The 17,571-nt window shown below is 44.5% G+C and overlaps 1 protein-coding gene across 1 annotated transcript; it reads right to left on the bottom strand.

The window, feature by feature from the left end:
- Positions 1-827: 827 nt before the first annotated feature.
- LOC141020639 (polyubiquitin-like) lies at positions 828-11,096 on the bottom strand. Its single transcript, XM_073511303.1, has 2 exons — positions 10,316-11,096; positions 828-1,510 (listed from the first exon to the last, which is right to left on the bottom strand). The coding sequence occupies exons 1-2, from the start codon at positions 10,964-10,966 to the stop codon at positions 1,010-1,012; spliced, it is 1,152 nt and encodes a 383-aa protein (XP_073367404.1). The 5' UTR covers positions 10,967-11,096; the 3' UTR covers positions 828-1,009.
- Between the last annotated feature and the right edge of the window lie 6,475 nt (positions 11,097-17,571).

Genomic DNA, 17,571 nt, shown 5'->3' with positions numbered 1-17,571 from the left:
AGAAAAATCCTCACCTTCATCTAAAAAAGAGGTAAAAAAAAAGAAAAAATTACCACACCAGCCTACCAGCGAGTGCCATTTTGCATAACCCTCCATTTAAAAAATACCAGAGGTCCTCATCTCCATCTAAAAATATATATTTAAAAAATAATCCACGCCTTCATCTAAAAGAAATTGCAAAAGATTTCTTACCGCGGCCAACCAGCTTGCGCCATGTGGCATAGCTAGTTGGCCGCCCTTCACGCGTAGCTTAATGGTTTAAATATTTTGCCTTTCAGCCATAGCTGCTAAAGTTTCTCACCCGCAATTTCTTTTTTTTTTTTTTGAAAAGGAGGATTTCCCCCGCAAAAAAAAAAAGTTTCAGGTGGTTTGCTACTTTGCTCCCTGGCTTGCATGTACACTGACGATGCACATAGATTTGGCATATACATGTGTTTCCTCAGGGAGATCTCTTCCTCAGGCGCCCCCCTCTACCCGCGATACTAAATTCGATAGGTCATATGGACTCATATATGAATTTTCAATTTGCATGTAATTAATTTGATTTGAATAGATGAACTCCCTAATAAATCATACATGAATGAAACTATAACCTTAACCAAAAGCCGGCATTCTTTTACGAATTACCTAAAGGAACTCTATTTATACTGCACTTATCATTTGTATGAATGCATTGTGCCCTTGTCTATCTATACAGAACAAGTTGTAGCACTTGGCCACACGAGCACGTGAGCAAAGGTAATGTCGTTCACTACGGGTATTATGTAGTGTGTCTGCTGCTTGCAAAGGCTACAAGAGGTGACGCATTCATACAAATGATAAGTAGTTTTGCTGATAACACCGCAACGCTAGTTCACTACTACTGTAGAAGGGAACCAGAAAGACCTGACATACTGAATGATAGTTGTACATACTGATAAATCACCACTAATGGAATATGGAAGGAGAGAAACAAGACTAGAGTGCAGCAAAATAAAACTGGTCGTTCCAGAATAGCCATGCATCTCGATCAACAACCACAAAGGCAGAGCAGATGATGAAGGGTATCCTCCTTCTGAATCTTGTACTCCGCCAGGGTGCGCTTGTCGTCCAGCTCCTTGCCGGCGAAGATGAGGCGTGTTTGTATCGGGGGAATACCTTCCTTCTGGTACATCTTCACCTTGACACTCTCGACAGTGTCTGAGCTCTCAACCTCGAAAGTGAGGGTCTTCCCTATCAACATCTTCACGAAGATGATCATCCCACCTCTGGGGCGTGGGTGGAGGACGAGAAGGATCGTGGAATCCTTGTGTATATTGTGCTCGGCCAACGTGCGCTCGTCGTCCTCGAGCTGCTTGCCTTTGAAGATGAGGCACTGCAGGTTTGTGGGGAAGCCCTCCATGTAGTGGATCTTTGTCTTGACGGTGCCTATGGTGTCGAGGCTGTCGACCTCGAGAGGGATGGTCCTACCTGTCTGCGTCTCCCTCACAAAGATCTGCATCTTCTCCTGGAGGTCTATCATGGACTCGTGCTTGATGTCATAATCGGCCAGCGTGAGGTTGTCCTGTAGCTGCTCCCCGTTGAAGACGAGGCGGTACTGCTCTTGGATCTTTGCCTTGACGCTATACAAGGTGTCCGATGCGTGGACCTTGAGGCATATTGTCCTGCCTGTCGGGTTCTTAACGTAGATGTGCATTTTTCTGAAACAAAGCAAACCGAACATACATCACCAATTTTTAGACACTTTATTAAGGTAGACAACAGAAGAACAATGCACAAAAACATCAAAAATTCAAATGAGCCCATTATACATTTTTTTTAGAACGGAGGCGCTTGCCCAGCCTTAAACTGAGGTCCTTACAAATCCACAAGTTCAAGAAGATGCAAAGAGGTCTGAAAAAAGAAAAACGGGGATACATGCCAAAAGGCACATGAGACGGCACAGCGCCAAACAACGAACCACACACTGGCTAAGGTAGCTATTATGGTAGCTTAGGGCGGCTCCCAGCCGGTGACCTCCCTATGTCGCGCGTCGCAGCTCAACGCACCTTGCTCGCACCCTTGACACGAGATGAGCCCATTATACATCTAACTAAATGGTACTCCTACAAATCTACTGCATAAGTACGTACCTTGTTTACACTTATCAGGTGTCGGGCTAAGCTTAGCATGCAAAGTTAAGTAGGCTGAATATAAACCTCTTAATTATAACTGACTATAATAATACTTTGTGCTGGACAACATGTGAATGCCAAATAAGCAAAGAGGTAGTAACTTTAGAGCAGACAACAGAGTATTCATGCGGGCATCCAGAGACAAACGACAGTACTATGCAGCCGATACTCATTGGCCGATCAATGGACGATGCCTCATCCAGCGGTTCTGCTGCATTTTGTCCCATGCATGTGTGGTTAGATCAGTAGGATCCTGCACAAATCGGCTGGACACTGTCGTGTGTGTAGCAAATCGGCTGTACACTGTCGTGTTTGACAAATGAGTTTCCGCCCCCAGCAACAAATATTTACAGCAGATGCTTAATTTCGCCCATCTATTATTTAGATCAAAAAAGACGTCAACACTTCCAACTGACAGCAGAAGTTGGATAAGAAATCTTAATAATCTAACTAACAATAATTTCCTATCTAATTGGAGGATATATACCCATCGATCGTAGGTTGTCTAGATGAATTCTTATCTCCGGCAAGGAAAACGTACGATGACTAATCATTCCATGCCGCATCTAACCAATCCTAATAAAGATCTAATAGATCGTATGAGAGAGCAAAAAGAAAACCATCCTGCCTCACACTAACTGACACTACGCAATGGCTAGAGCCCAGAAATCAGCGGGTATGTGTGAGACTAGTACTAGTAGTTACGTACCTTTGCTAGGACGAGTCAACGAAGAAGAAACGGAGATCGATCGGAGAAGTAGAAGACGAGTTAGGGTTGGCCACGCCGCCTCGGGCGAGATAAGATGGACCCCATCTTATTTATAGGCCCTTCCAGTTCCGAGGCCCATTTGATGGTGAGCGACGGGACGCACACTAACTGGGCTGACGACCCGTCTCTAGGTTCCCACCGATTGACTGGGCTGGTTTTTCTTTTTTTGAGAACACCGTACAGACAGGCGCTCATGTATATGTGCATACATTCATCCCTATAAATACACACATGTAGATCCTACCCTTATGAGCACCTCCGAGAGACTGAGACGACATATCATCTTGAGATTGAAGAAGTCACTAAAGACGCCTCGTAGTCGACGGGAACGTCTGAACGCGCATCGCCGGAAGTCCTGAATAAGTTCAGAAATAATGCGGGCACCAGGACTTGAACCCTGATGGGCCAGGGGTACCACTATCCTCCTAACCATCCAACATTTTTCCACACAGGTTTGTATGTTTTTTTTTCTTTTTGTTTTTTTATCCTTCTATTTGTTTTATTCATTTTGTGTCAGCTTTTTTAAAAATATATTTCATTTTAAATCACACACATTTTTTAAATTCGTGAAACTTAATTCAAATCCACAAACCTTTTAAAATTTATGATTTTCTCGTAGTTCAGGAACTTTCCTCAAATTTTGTATTCTTAAAATAATTCATGAACTTTTTGCAAAAATGTTGTTAACATTTCTCCAATTCATGAACTTTTTAATTTAAATCTGTGACTTCTTTATTTGTTTTTTTTGAAATTCGTGAACTTTAAAATTAATTTTGTGAAAATTTTAAAAATTCATGTTTTTTAGAAAATATTGTTTAACCTTTTATCTAATTCGTGAACTTTTCTTTAAAAATATTGTGAACTTTTTCAAATTCTTGGACAATTTTTGTATTCGCGTATTTATGATTGAAAAGCCAAAAGTCATAGGTCAAGGGTTAAACATCAATTGACGACCGAGGCAACAACGATCGATCGAGTGAGATGGCCTGTGGAGTGACCGAGTGAACCGAACGATCGAGCTTGATGGGCCAGGTCGATTGACCTTCTGCGTTAGCATCAGCTAAGCAAACTGGTGCAAAAGGCGCCATCTAGGACATGTCGTGTCTTTGTCGCTAGGGCTAGAGCATAATTGGTTTGCTACCAACATTTGGCAAAATCAGAAGTTGCCAACATTTGGCAACTTTTTGTGAGATTGATAATGAAAATTGGCAAGCAACCAATCTCTAGCCAATATTTGGCACTTGCCAAAATTTGGCATGCCAACTTTTGGCATCAAACCAATTATGCTATATATCTCGACTACTGCGAGATTGAGGGACAAATCACCTCTGCCGCTTCACAATACAGGTTGTGCCAGTAGGCGCCTACTGTAGTAATAGCTTCTTGCGAGCGGTTTTGGAAAGATTTTACGGATCTGTTCGGGCTGGTTTTAGAAGCTTCCCCATGAAAGTTTTTTGTATTTTTGTATTTTTCTTAATTTCTATTTATCTTTTTTTTCGTTTTTTGTTTTCTACTTTTTTCTAATGCACATTGACTTGTATGAATACAAGTTGAACACTTGTATGAACATTTTTAGATACACGTTGATCATTTTGCAAATACATGTTGAACATTTGATCCGAATACAAGGTGAATATTTGTTAAATGCACATTGAACATTTTTTTCAGATACAACTTGAACATTTTTCCGAATACATGTTGAACATTTTTCAAAACACATAGATGTTCTTTATAAATTACATAAATATTCTTAAAAATAGTGTGAAAAGTTTTTGAGGTGTTAAAACTATATTTTCAAAATTTCACAAAACTTGTTTGTTAACAATATGATTTTTTTGTCCACAATTAAGGGAACACATTTTAGCTCGTAGAAAATGCCATGGAGATGTTGTTAATGTGGCGAACAATTGATTGAATGATATTTTTTTAAAACAAATTATGCAAATATTTTTTACATTACATAAAGAAATTTATGCACCATGAACTTTTTAAAAAAATAGTTAAGGAATTTAAAAAATATGTATTTAGAATAATTTTGAATATCAAGCAAAAGATAATAAAAAAAGAATCAAAGGAAGCAAATCGATTATTAAATGTTCAACTATTTCTATCGACATTCACATATGCCACCAAACATACATGTGAAAGATCCACCTCAACATGCATATATACATACATGGGAAAACATTCAACTCAATAATTAAAGATTCAATACAACCAAATCTAATACAAATATATTTCTGCTAAATTTCACGGCAACACGCGGGTATCATCTATAATATTTGATACAACCAAATCTAATTCAAATATATTTACACAAACTTCCATAGCAACGTGTGGGATATCATCTAGTTTCTCAAAAAGGATACCTGCTCGAGTGCTTGAGCAGTATCATACTAATATATTTTTCTATTATGTATGCAAAACAATAACTACTAAATTTTTTACCAAATAAAAATCTGCCAATAGTTTAATTATGTGAACCGGATTGGTTTTGTGCTGGTTTCTTGGCCGTCTGCAAAGAAAAAGAAACGCACCAGGTTATATAGCTTCAGTTGGCTTCAGACAGCCAAGTCGCAGTTAATCAAGGATATGCATGGTTGCCAGAGTAAATTATAGATGGTAGCAACTATTCCCTCTTGAAAAAAAAAATAAGAGCATTCAGATCACTAAAGTAGTGATATAAATTCTTTTTAAAAATATAAGTCGCCGCGGCAGCCGCCCGTGAGCAATGGCCGGCGCGTGCGTGGTGACACTCCCAGGTGGTGAAGGCGCGGCAGCGGAAACTCCACATCGGAGAAGGAGGGGTCCTCGGTGGCGAGGTGACTATCGGGTGCGGGAGCTGAGCGGTTGCCATTAGGGCTAACTCTAGGCACCGGAGCCCCTTCATTATAACGGGGAAAATGGGGAGCCCGAGTCCCAAACGACGCTAGCTGGCTCCTATGAGTCCTCTCGCCCAACTCCTCACCTACAAAGGCCTAGGGCCAGGCTGTATTGGATCACATTGTCATCGCCGATAGGATGAGTTTATGGGGGCATCTGTCCTAGTGATGTTCCTAGAAAAACACTATCCTGGTGATGGAATGAATTCAAGAGCCTGCGCGTGCTGAGGCGATCGCTTGCGGGGAGGCTATGTGCCTAGCTCAATATCAAGGCATTGGCTCATTGGCTTTTTTCCTCTGATTGTTCAGGTGTGATTCGTTGCATTAAGGAGGGAAGTGCCCAGGTGAAAAATGCAATGAGCATCAAGGAAATAAGATACTCCCTCCGATTCATAATAAGTAACCTTAGTTCAAAATTGCGACACTTATTATGGATCGGAGGGAGTAGATGATTAAGGCTGTTTCAAGCAATGTTTTCAAGCATGAACTTAGAGAATAAAATGTAGATGCTCGCAGTTTAGCTAGAAGCACTTTAGATCTTATTCCAGACTATTTTGTTTGGCTTTTTGCAGTCCCTGAACTGTGTGAACCGATCAATTATTTAATAAGTCCGGGTGTGTTTCGCTCAAGAAAGAAAAACTGACTCACAACTAGCTCCGGACCTTTACTATGCTTATTAAAAAAGGGATCCATACCTTACTAACAAAAACTTGCTCAAGCCAACTCAAGATTGTTACAGCACAATTCTTTTGCAGATTGATCTCCGGCGTCAGTGCCTACAGAATGCATCTTTCACTTTTGAGTGTATGAAGTATATCGGTTTCCGGCCGATTTTCCTTATAAATTGGTCAATTCTCTTCTTCCTAAAGATTGGCAGAGCTCCCGCCGGTTCCTCAAAATAAAATGTAGGAAGTCTAATGAGGAGGCAGATTTATTCGCCAAACTAGCTCTATCTCTACCGATTGGCCGACACTTCTAGTTAGTTGAGCCACTGGACTTAGTGGCGGTTCCGTCCATAAGCGGCGAGAGGACGGTGTGAGGATGGGCCGTTTGTTAGATACGGGGCGAAGAGGGAGGCGGTGAGGCGGTGGCCAGAGACATGACTCATAGTGGGTCGCAGATGAGAGAGGGTAGTGTGAAGAGGCAAAGGTGATTATGGTGTGGTTTTTGTTTTGACCAAACAATTAGAGGGTTTTATAATTATTTGGTAATTGGTTTCATATATTTAACTTTTTGGTGGGAAAATGAATTTCATTCATTAAGTGGGGTTTTTACAATCCTCTTTGAGCACACAAACTAAAGTCATGAGAGAAGTTTCCAAGCCATCAAATAGTATGTTGTTAGGCTCGACCCACAAAAGGCAGGAGATGGCTAACCTTAATTTGGTCCCGGGTGATCTTAACAATGGAATCTCCCATTCCTCTCACAGCAAGAGCCGAATCTCATTCACCAATCGACAATATTGTGAGTTGTCACCTGCACCTCCTCGAATATAAGAGTAACCGCCTCCTAACAGTCAATTTCAAGTGTAAATGGCAAGGTGGTGTAATCCTTCCTCACACGCTACAATCTCAGCCTCCAAAGGACCTGAGAAGTTGAACAGGGTGCGAGCAGCAGCGATGTGATGTGCCCATGGCTGTCCAGCAGGACCATGCCATGCCACACCCTGCAGAGCCAGCGTTTGCCATATAGGAGCCATCGACATTTAACTTGCAGCATTTACCTCCGGGGGCACCATTGGAGCGTTGCTTGGGCCGATGTGCGTAGGTCGGACTGCGGTTGTTGCTTGAGGAGAAATACCGTTGTTCGCTGGAGACAGAAAGCATGCTGAGGAGCCACTCCGGGCAGCTATTAATGATCAATCTTCAGGAAGCTACCATGAGCGCCGCATTGCAGACCATAGTCCATGAGCGTACGTACAACGGATCAGTGCATGAAAGGTGTCCTCTCGCTCACATTCGCACACAGGGCATAGATCATCCTCCACCAAATGTCTATATTTCTTGTTGAGAGAAGTGCATATTTTAACCTCCAACTCTTGCCCTAGTCTAATTTACTAGGGAAAATAAGAAAATATGTAAAACAAATATTAAAATGTAAAATAATTTTTTTGATTTTTTTTTCCTTTTTTTGGTATTTCCAGAGAAAAGCCCTAGTTTTTTTTTCAGAATTTTGAACTTGTTATTTTTTTATTTTCAGAAAACAACCCCAAACTTTGGTTTTCAGTTTTCCCGAATTTTCAACTTTTTTCGATTCTTACAGATTTTTTATTTTACTTATATTTTTTACAGATTATTTTGGAATTTTTTTTCTTTTCGCTAATGTGGCTTGTTGACTGGACATGCTGAATGAATGGTCAATGGGTCAAAACCGGTAAACAACGAGGGGAGGGTTGAATCCTGGCCGGTTTTAAGAGTTCGGGGTTGTAATGTGGATGGTATTAGAGTTGGGGGTTGTAAATTAGACTAGGGCAAAAGTTGTGGGTTGAAGTATGCACTTCTCTCTTTCTTGTTACCTTGAGTAGAGACTAGCACATAGACAGCTCCCTCTCGGGTCGCTCGCGCGAGCGGCCCCGGAGGCTCCAAAACCTAACGAAACATACCGTGCACTCTCCTGACTGCTGCCGTCATCGACGTCGACGGTGGCGGCCGTGCCTGACTGTCGAAGGCGGCGGGTGGGTGGGCACGCCCCGTCGGGTTCCCTTCGCGCGGAGGTGAGACGACAAGCGGGCAGCACAGGGTGGCGAGGAGGTGCGGTGGTGCTGGTCGGAAGGCGCCGAAGAGGAGTTCTGGTGCACGGCGGAGGCCCCGGCAGAGCTGTGCAGGTCCTGGAGCAGGCCGGTGCTGTGCAGCAGAGGGGCCTAGAGGAGATCTGGAGGCGGCGGCACGGGCTGATTCGGGCCCGATCTAGGCTTTGCGGGCCGTTCGCACGGAAGTGCCATGGCTGGCCGCTTGAAGCTGGAGTGCTCGTGTCGGCACCTACGGGAGGGGTTGGAGGACCCTCTGCTGTGCGGGAGGTGGATGGTGGACCGAGGCGGTGGTCTCACGGCGTGCAGGAGGTGGAAGACGATGTCCTGTCGGGCATGCAGGTGTTGGTGGACTTCGACTTCACGGCTACAATGATGTGGTGCTCAGGCGGCGGTGGTGTGAGCCAATTTGGACTAGGTTGTGCCAATCCTGTGGCAGGGATGGAGTTGTGTGACAATATAGACGAGAGTCCTGCATGTCTCCGGTCGGTGCCAGTGGCGACGACACTCGTGGGTGTCGTTTTCCTCCTTGGAGGTGTCACCGAGTGTGTTGGCATGTTTCTCGCTCTCACTTGGGGTTGGGGTTGGTAGTTATCTCCGGACGAAAACCTTGGTTCAGAGTTGAATCGGCACGATGGCGGCGTTTTCAACGCCGTTCCTCTGTTGGAAGCATCGTGTTTGGAGACACTACCTAAGGTTCTATGGGGCACTCCTCCGGTGCTCCTCGGTGTCCAAGGATGAGCTTTAGGACCGCAATGTACTTCATCGCCGGTTAGTCGAAGATGGTGCATTTCTTGGGACCGACCAAATTCCGCCATCTAATTGTCACCTCCTTTTAGGCATCAAGGGTGGATGGTGCGTTCGCGAGGGACCCTCAGTTGGAGTTGGAGTTGTCTTTGGAGGTGGCCGACATCGGTCAAGACTCGGTGAGGATGCTCAGCTTTGGATAGGCACTTCTGCTTTGTATTTGTGTTGTCTGTGGTGGCTGTCTTTGGACTAGCTTGGTGTGGAGTTGTGCTACACTTGGTTCGAAGCAAGTTGTAGTTCTCTTGTACTTGAAATTCTGCCTTCTATAAAAATATGGTACGCCTCGGCGTACTCTTGAAAAATAGTAGCGACTAGCGAAGAGCATCTTGAACTAAAAAACATTCCAGTCATTGTGTTTGCCAATACGGTTATAGGTGGATCAACATTTAGATTAATTTCCCTAAAAAACATTTAGATTAATTATACGTAAACAATAAAGTACAACACTGTAGAAAATTAGTATTGAATACTCAAATAGTTATATCCTTCAGATTTCTTATCTTCACCAGAAGAAAAATAAAATCTTAGCGTTTGGGGAACATATTTTGTTATGAGAGATGTTGACTCCAACTTGGATTTCACGTGATTCTCGTTACTACAACTTAAGTTTGACTGTTGGGGCATATATAGATGAAAATATGGATCGATAAACATAGAAACTGCATTCGGACTGTATTTCTCAATCAGAGAGCCCGGGTCTCTTAATAGTACTAGTTTTTTTCCCTGATAGATAAAAAGAATTTTTTTTCTGCGATGATAGGTTAAATGAACTACTCAGCGCAGATAGTATTACTGATAAGTGATAACACGCAACTGCTGGAACGGAGCAACTACTAATGTACTGGAATGATGATAACACACACCACTTCTGGAAATTAGACTGCAAAAAAATAAAACTAGTAGTTCAATGGCAGGATATATATGCATCTCAACAACCACAGAGGCAGCGCGCCAAAACAAGGATACTATCCTTCTGGATATTGTAATCCTCCAGGGTGCCGCCATCCTCCAGCGGCCTACAACCATAGCTGATGCGCTGCTGTATTGGGGGAGTGCCATCTTTCTCATAGATCTTCACCTTGATACTAGCGACAGTGTCCGAGATTGCCACCCCATCAAGGGTGAGGGTCTTCCCATCCAGCTTCTTCACAAAGATGCGCATCATACTCGCACCTTCTGGCCGACTACATGGCTGGAGGACAAGGAGGAGGGTGCAGTCCTGCCAGATGTTGTAGTCAGACAAGGTGAGGTAGTCCTTCTCCAGCCGTTTGTTGGCGAATACGAGGCACTGCTGGCCCTTGGGGATGCCTTCCATGTACTCGATCTTGGCCTTGACACTGCGGATGGTGTCGTGGCTTTCGACCTCAAGGGGCATCGTCCTGCCAGCCGACATCTCCGTCACGAATATCTGCATCTTCTCTTGGAGGTCGAGCGTGGATCCGTGCTCGATGTTGTAGTCGACTAGTGTGCGGTCATCCTCTAGCTTTGCCCCGTCAAAGACGAGGTGGTATTGCTCCTGGATCTTTGTCTTGACGCTAGACAGGGTGTCTGATGCATGGACCTTGAGGCAGATTGTCCTGTCGCTCGGGTTCTTGACATATATGTGCATCCGAGTGTGGTTTTCTGTAGCTCAGGCTACATGATACCCCTTATCTTTGCCATCCATTTTTGCATCGCGATCCGTGCAGACGCATTTGTCTTTTTTGTTTCTCTCAAACGCCACAACATATAAACTTCAAATTTTGCAGAACAACAATACATTCTAACTACAATCTGGGAAAAAACTTTCAGATTTTTCATGCATTTTAAATGCTTAAAATAATATTTTTAGTCAAACAAAATCTCATTTTGTATATTTATATTAGACCAAAAAAGCTGAAAGTTTTTTCACACATTGATGTTCTAATGTTTGTTCGATCTGCAAAGTTTGAAGTCCATATGTTGTTTCATTTTAGAGAAACAAAAAAGAGAAATCTTCTTGTTGTAAGTTAGTTGGAGAGTACGGATCTCAAAGCAAAGCTGGAGGGTCGAGGATAAGAGGTTTCATGTAGCCTGAGCTACAAAGAAACTTTGGAACGCAATATCTACATCTCCGTCACGAATATCTACATCTTCTCTTGGAGGTCGAGCGTGGATCCATGCTCGATGTTGTAATCGGCTAGTGTACGGTCGTCCTCTAGCTTTGCCCCATCGAAAACGAGGTGGTATTGCTCCTGGATCTTTCTCTTGACGCTAGACAAGGAGTCTGATGCATGGACCTTGAGGCAGATCGTTCCTGCCGCTCGGGTTCTTGACATATATGTGCATCCTGAATGAAAGAGGAAACCAAACATCACAAATTAATTTTGAGACGCCTTTTTTATTTAGAAGCATTGCGTAGAACAACTACACAAAACTCGCCAACAATTCATACAAGCAAGTAGTAGAAGCAAGAGCCTAATGCATTAATTTACAAAATAGTGGGACCAAGAAGATAAAGCCTACTGTGTTGTTTACACTAGGCAAGGTAATTTAAGTCGCACAAAGGAAGCATGCACATTTAAGTCTGAGGGATGCATCGTTCACTCGATTCTGTGCCTTCTGAAGCGATAAAGTTGTGAGTTAACTGATGACCAACACTTTCTACTATATTAAAAGAACAGGCAAATGTCGCATCAGCCAAGAAGCTAAGACTAATGTTACATAAGCTAAGCTAACGCACTCTTCAGAGTTGCTTTTCTTCTTTTTCTCAAAAAGATTCTTCAGAGTTGCTGCAATTAATGTATGGATCCATCTTATTCACTACTGGAAAAATGAACTTTGCCGAATATTCGGCCTTTTGCCGAGGTCCATATTCGTCGGAATCTCAGTAAACAAGCATTTGCCGAGTGCCCACACTACGCAAAACAACAAACTCGGCAAGCACACGATTTGCCGACTCTCATGGAAAAAAAAACTCGGCGAACCAGAAAAACTCGGCGAAGAAGGCGCTTTGCCGAGTGCCACTTGAAAAACACTTGGCAAAGACCAGAAACTTGGCAGACATGGCGCCATGGATGGTGTTGTGAGATCGATGATGGATCCGTCTTAGGAGGAGCCGGCGACGTCCACCACGATGCGGTTGCGGCGCTCTGGCTGGCCGTGCACCCAGGGCCGTCCAAGGCCATGTGCGAGCAGTGCGACCGCACTAGGGCCCCCAAGTTTCAGGGGCCCCAGATTTTGGGCCTTGTTATATTTTCTCGTAGTGTATTTTCTTTGTTTGCTGTTGAGCCTGCCGGCCTTGTTTGCTCGCCCAAGCGCCTCCCAAACTCTCTCCTGTCTGCTCCCGATCAATTAGATCGTCGCTTCGTTTCGAGTCTTTCTCGAGTCGCCCGCCTAGATGCTTGCCGTCAGTTTCTCAGACAAAAAAAAACCTGCTTGCTGCGAGCGCCATCGCAAGGACCATGAGGGCAGGTGCCATGGTGCAGAATTTGTGCCATGAATTCGAGCAGAAGTCATGGCTAAACCGGGCGCCCACACCACCAAGCAAAAAAGGAGGAGCCGCTGGCTGAGCGCAAGGCTAAGGCCAGATCGAGCAGGATATTTAATTTACACATCACCGACCAGTCAATGTCAATCACAGGTGCGCCCAAGCCATACAAGATTTGTTTTATGCTAACTTTTTCTATCAAATACATTGGTGGCTAATGAGTATACTGAACATGTGCATCGTTCTCCGGTTAATTAGCAAAATTGCTATATGTTCATTCTCAATGGGTGAAGTATTTGGGGAAGATAGTTCGTATGATATATTCCCAGAAATAACACATATATAAAGCATGCAATTTAACTGGGAGTTTGCATTCAGTGCGAAAAAGTGAGAGTATGCTTTAGCTATAGGAATATTTAATTTTAGGGCCCCCATTCACATTTCGCACCGGGGCCCCGAATTTCTGGAGACGGCCCTGCGTGCACCACACAGGGTGCGAGAGAATGGGACTCCACCTCGCCGACATCCACCGTCGCGAGGGCTGTCGCCGCCTTCCGGGCCCGCTCCCTCATACAGCCGGCACGCCACGCCATATGTGCGTCGGCCGACAACCATGCGTTCAACTCCGCCTCGGCGCACCAACAAAGTGGTTGCGCGCATCTGCCGGCACGTTCATACGCTGGACAGACCTCACCGCCTCTGTTGAGGCAGTGGACACAGACCCCGCGCCATATCCATGCGTCATTTGGGCGGACGCAATGGATTGCATACAGAAGGAGTCTGAGCGCTGCCATCGGGCGGCCTCCTCCCAGGAGCAGCGGAGCGCAAGGCGGATGGTCATCTCCTCCTCGGGGTTGTGTGGGATGCGCTCGGGGTCAACGGATCTTGACATGTATGATTCAGATCCGCTGCCTGCCATGCCTTAGAGGGTAAGAGATCACCGAACGGGAGCTTGTGGGTGTTGGGTAACGTTGCATGGGAAACAAAAATTGTCCTACGCTCACCAAGCGGAAGCGTTAAGAAACACGGTTGATCTAGTCGAACGTCTTCGCGATCCAATCACGATCCGTCCACGATCTCCCGATTCAAGCGCCGAACGAACGGCACCTACGCGTTCAACACACGTACGGCTTGATGACGCCTTCACCTCCTCGATCCAGTGAGCGATGGTGAAGTAGTAGCTCGAGTCCTCCAGCAGCACGACGGCGTGGCGATGGTGGTGGTGGAGCAATCTCGGCAGAGCTTCGCTAAGCTGCACGGAGAAACAGAGAGAGCAACTATGAGGGAGAGGGAGGGCAGTGTCGTGGCATAGATGGGTGCGGCTGCCCTCCCTCTACCCCTCTATATATAGGGGGAAGGGAGGAGAGGGGGCGCCCCTAGGGTTTCCCCCAAGGGGCCGGTGGCCCATAGATGGGGCGCCTAGGGTTTGGGTGCCCCCCCCCCCAAGTGGCTTGCCCCCAAAGCAAGGGGGGCAGCCCTAAGGGGGCGCACCAACCTTCTGGTGCTCGTGGGATGGGTGAGGGGGGCGCACAACCCCTTAGTGGGCTGGTGTGCTCCCTCCCCTTGGCCCATGAGGCCCCCAACACTTGACGGGGCCTCCTGAAACCCTTTTCGGTTCCCTTGGCCTTAACCCGGTACCCCTGGAACACTTCCGGACTCCAATACCCTTAGTCCTATATATCAATCTTTACCTCCGGACCACTCCGGAGTTCCTCAACACGTCCAGGATCTCATTCGGGACTCCGAACAACCTTTGGTTACCACCATAAGAACTCAATTATACTTATATCGTCACCAAACGTTAATTGTGTAGACCCTGCGGGCTCGAGAACTATGCAGACATGACCGAGACACCTATACGATCAATAACCAATAGCAGGACCTGGATGTCCATATTGGTTCCTACGTATTCTATGAAGATCTTTATCGGTCGAACCTCGATGTCAAGGATTCAGATAATCCCGTATGCAGTTCCCTTTTTCTATCGGTATGTTACTTGCCCGAGATTCGATAGTGGGTATCACCATACCTAGTTCAATCTCGTTACCGGCAAGTCTCTTTACTTGTTCCGTAATACAAGATCCCTTGACTAACCCATTAGTCACATTGCTTGCAAGCTCATTGTGATGTTGTATTACCGAGTGGGCCCTGAGATACCTCTCCGTCATACGGAGTGATAAATCCCAGTCTTGATCCATGCCAACTCAACAGACACCCTCGGAGATACCTGTAGAGCACCTTTATAGTCACCCAGTTACGTTGCGATGTTTGGTACACACAAGGTACTCCTCCGGTGTCAGTGAGTTACATGATCTCATGGTCATAGGAACATATACTTGACATGCAGAAAACAATAGTAATAATCTTGATACGATCATATGCTATATTTATAGTTTGGGTCTTGTCGTGATCCCGTTATCAAATGACAACTCATGTCTATGGCTAGGAAACCACAGCCATCTTTGATCAACGAGCTAGTCCGGTAGAGGCTCACTAGGGACATGTTGTTGTCTACGTATCCACACATGCATTTGAGTTTCGGGTCAATACAATTATAGCATGGATAATAAACGATTATCATGAACAAGGAAATATAATAATAATCACTTTATTATTGCCTCTAGGGCATATTTCCAACAGTGGGCAGAGGGAGTGGACTGGAGGCGAGGGGGAATAATGCGGCTAGGGTTTCGGCTAGAGTGCGGATAGGGCCCCCATATCCGCCCCAAATTTGGGCTGGATATATGGAGTGCCGGCCAGTCCGAGCGTTTGGCACGGAAATGGGGCGCCCGGTTGCGAGGCGTTTTTTCGTCCGGACGCTGACCGGGTAGCCCGTCCGAGCGTTTGTGGCGTGTATGGGGGGTCCGGATGTAGATGCTCTTACGAGACGGAACAAACCAAGTTTGCATGCGAAGTGACTGTGCCTCTTCATCTGTTGGCTTTGAAAAAAATTCTACACTCAAGATGCACCATCTGTGCCAAAATTTGGCATCTTTCAGCATGTATTTCCTATATTTAAGTCATTAAGTGCATTTCTAGTCATTTAAAGGACATATATCAAATAAACAGTGGTACATGAAATAGTCATCACAAATGGGTTGAAAATCATATTTGTATTCTTGAGTCCATGTTGATGCCTTATCCAAGAAAAGGAAAGAAACTTCAAACTTGAGGGTGCAAAGACTTGACTCGGAACATGGAGTATGGTGGTTTTTAAAGTTTGAAAAATCCAAGCGAAGTCTGAAAAACATGAAACTTGGCATGGTGCAATCATATGACACCTACGGGCAGTGATAAAAATTTGAGAAGGTATTTGATTAGTTATCACATAGACTACTTACAAGTTGGATAATCTCCGAGGAAGAAACTATGTTATGAGAGAGAACAAACCAAGTTCGACAAAGATTAAGAAGCAATGTGGCCGTGGTAAGAGCGTTGGCCCAGTAGCGCAGTGGTATGGACGTTGGAGCAACAGCTTCTGTACTACGTCGTTGGCGAAACGAATGGCACGCTCGGCTGGGTTGAAAATCATATTTGTATTCTTGAGTCCATGTTGATGCCTTATCCAAGAAAAGGAAAGAAACTTCAAACTTTAGCTCCTCGTTGGGTTCGACACTCCTACTTATCGAAAGAGGCTACAATTGATCCCTTATACTTGTGGGTTATCAAGGAGCTACCATCACCGACGGTCGAATATATATATCACGTGAGCTGAGAGTTTTCAAGAAAAGACTCGACAGACCGATAGTCAACCCGTGATGAATAATAATGTTCTAATTTAGTTTTTGTGTACATATATTTAATTGTACAAGTTTAATATTTGAATTATGAACATAGAAAATGTCGTACTCGGACGACGAAAGTCTCCTGGGGGAGTGCGACTGGTGCCACGACGACCGAGGTATGTGCAACAGGTTCCTTAACCTGGACGAAGATCGGCGCTTCAGCATTAAGCTCGAGGAGACCTTCGATGTTGAAACGGTACGCAACAACGACAAGTTTTTTTTGTAATTAAGCACAACTTCAACTATTTCAACATGTAATTTTCATCTTTTGCAATTCGACTAGCTTATCCCATGCTTTGCAAGACGCTATGTCTTGGAGAGGATGGGTTTTGAAGACCATGAAAGTATGGAAACGAAGAAAATTCACCTAAGGACCCATCATGGTATGGATTTTGAAGTAAATATGTACAATTCTGAGAGCGTAACCCATTTTGGTTGCAAGAATTGGGAAGCACTTTGCGAGATGTATGGTTTTTATGAGGGTATGCTTGTCACCATGGATCTTGGTGATCCTGACACCGCCGAAGACAATTTGGACATTTGGGTCCTTGTTGATACGCTTCCAATTCTTCCTCTATGTGAGCTTCTCAAACATAGTTATTAAGTAATTTATATTGTTTATTTCAAAATAGTTGACAACTTATTTTCATTGATAGCTTACTTTCATTCTTCAAAGAATGTGCGGAAGATGGTAGACAGAACCAACTACACCGAAGGCTCTGAGTTAACTTATCAGGAGAAAAGTCATCTGGTCGCATATTGTACCGATCTTGAGAATTACAATGCCTTTTATCGAACTCCTCCAAATTATGGTCAATACGTGCCACTAGTGCACGTGTTGAACCACTATAACTTCCATGGAGATATCCTGATAAGATTGTTTATTATTACGACATCCATGCATCTTTTGCATACTTTTAAAACTGAACTACATTGCTAACTACGAAGTTATTACTATGTTTTTCAACAGAAAATCCCGAT

The sequence above is a fragment of the Aegilops tauschii genome, chromosome 3, assembly GCF_002575655.3.
Source record: "Aegilops tauschii subsp. strangulata cultivar AL8/78 chromosome 3, Aet v6.0, whole genome shotgun sequence".
Taxonomy (NCBI): domain Eukaryota; kingdom Viridiplantae; phylum Streptophyta; class Magnoliopsida; order Poales; family Poaceae; genus Aegilops; species Aegilops tauschii.
Note: the sequence above shows the minus strand (reverse complement) of the source record. Positions and strands in the feature narration are given on the sequence as shown.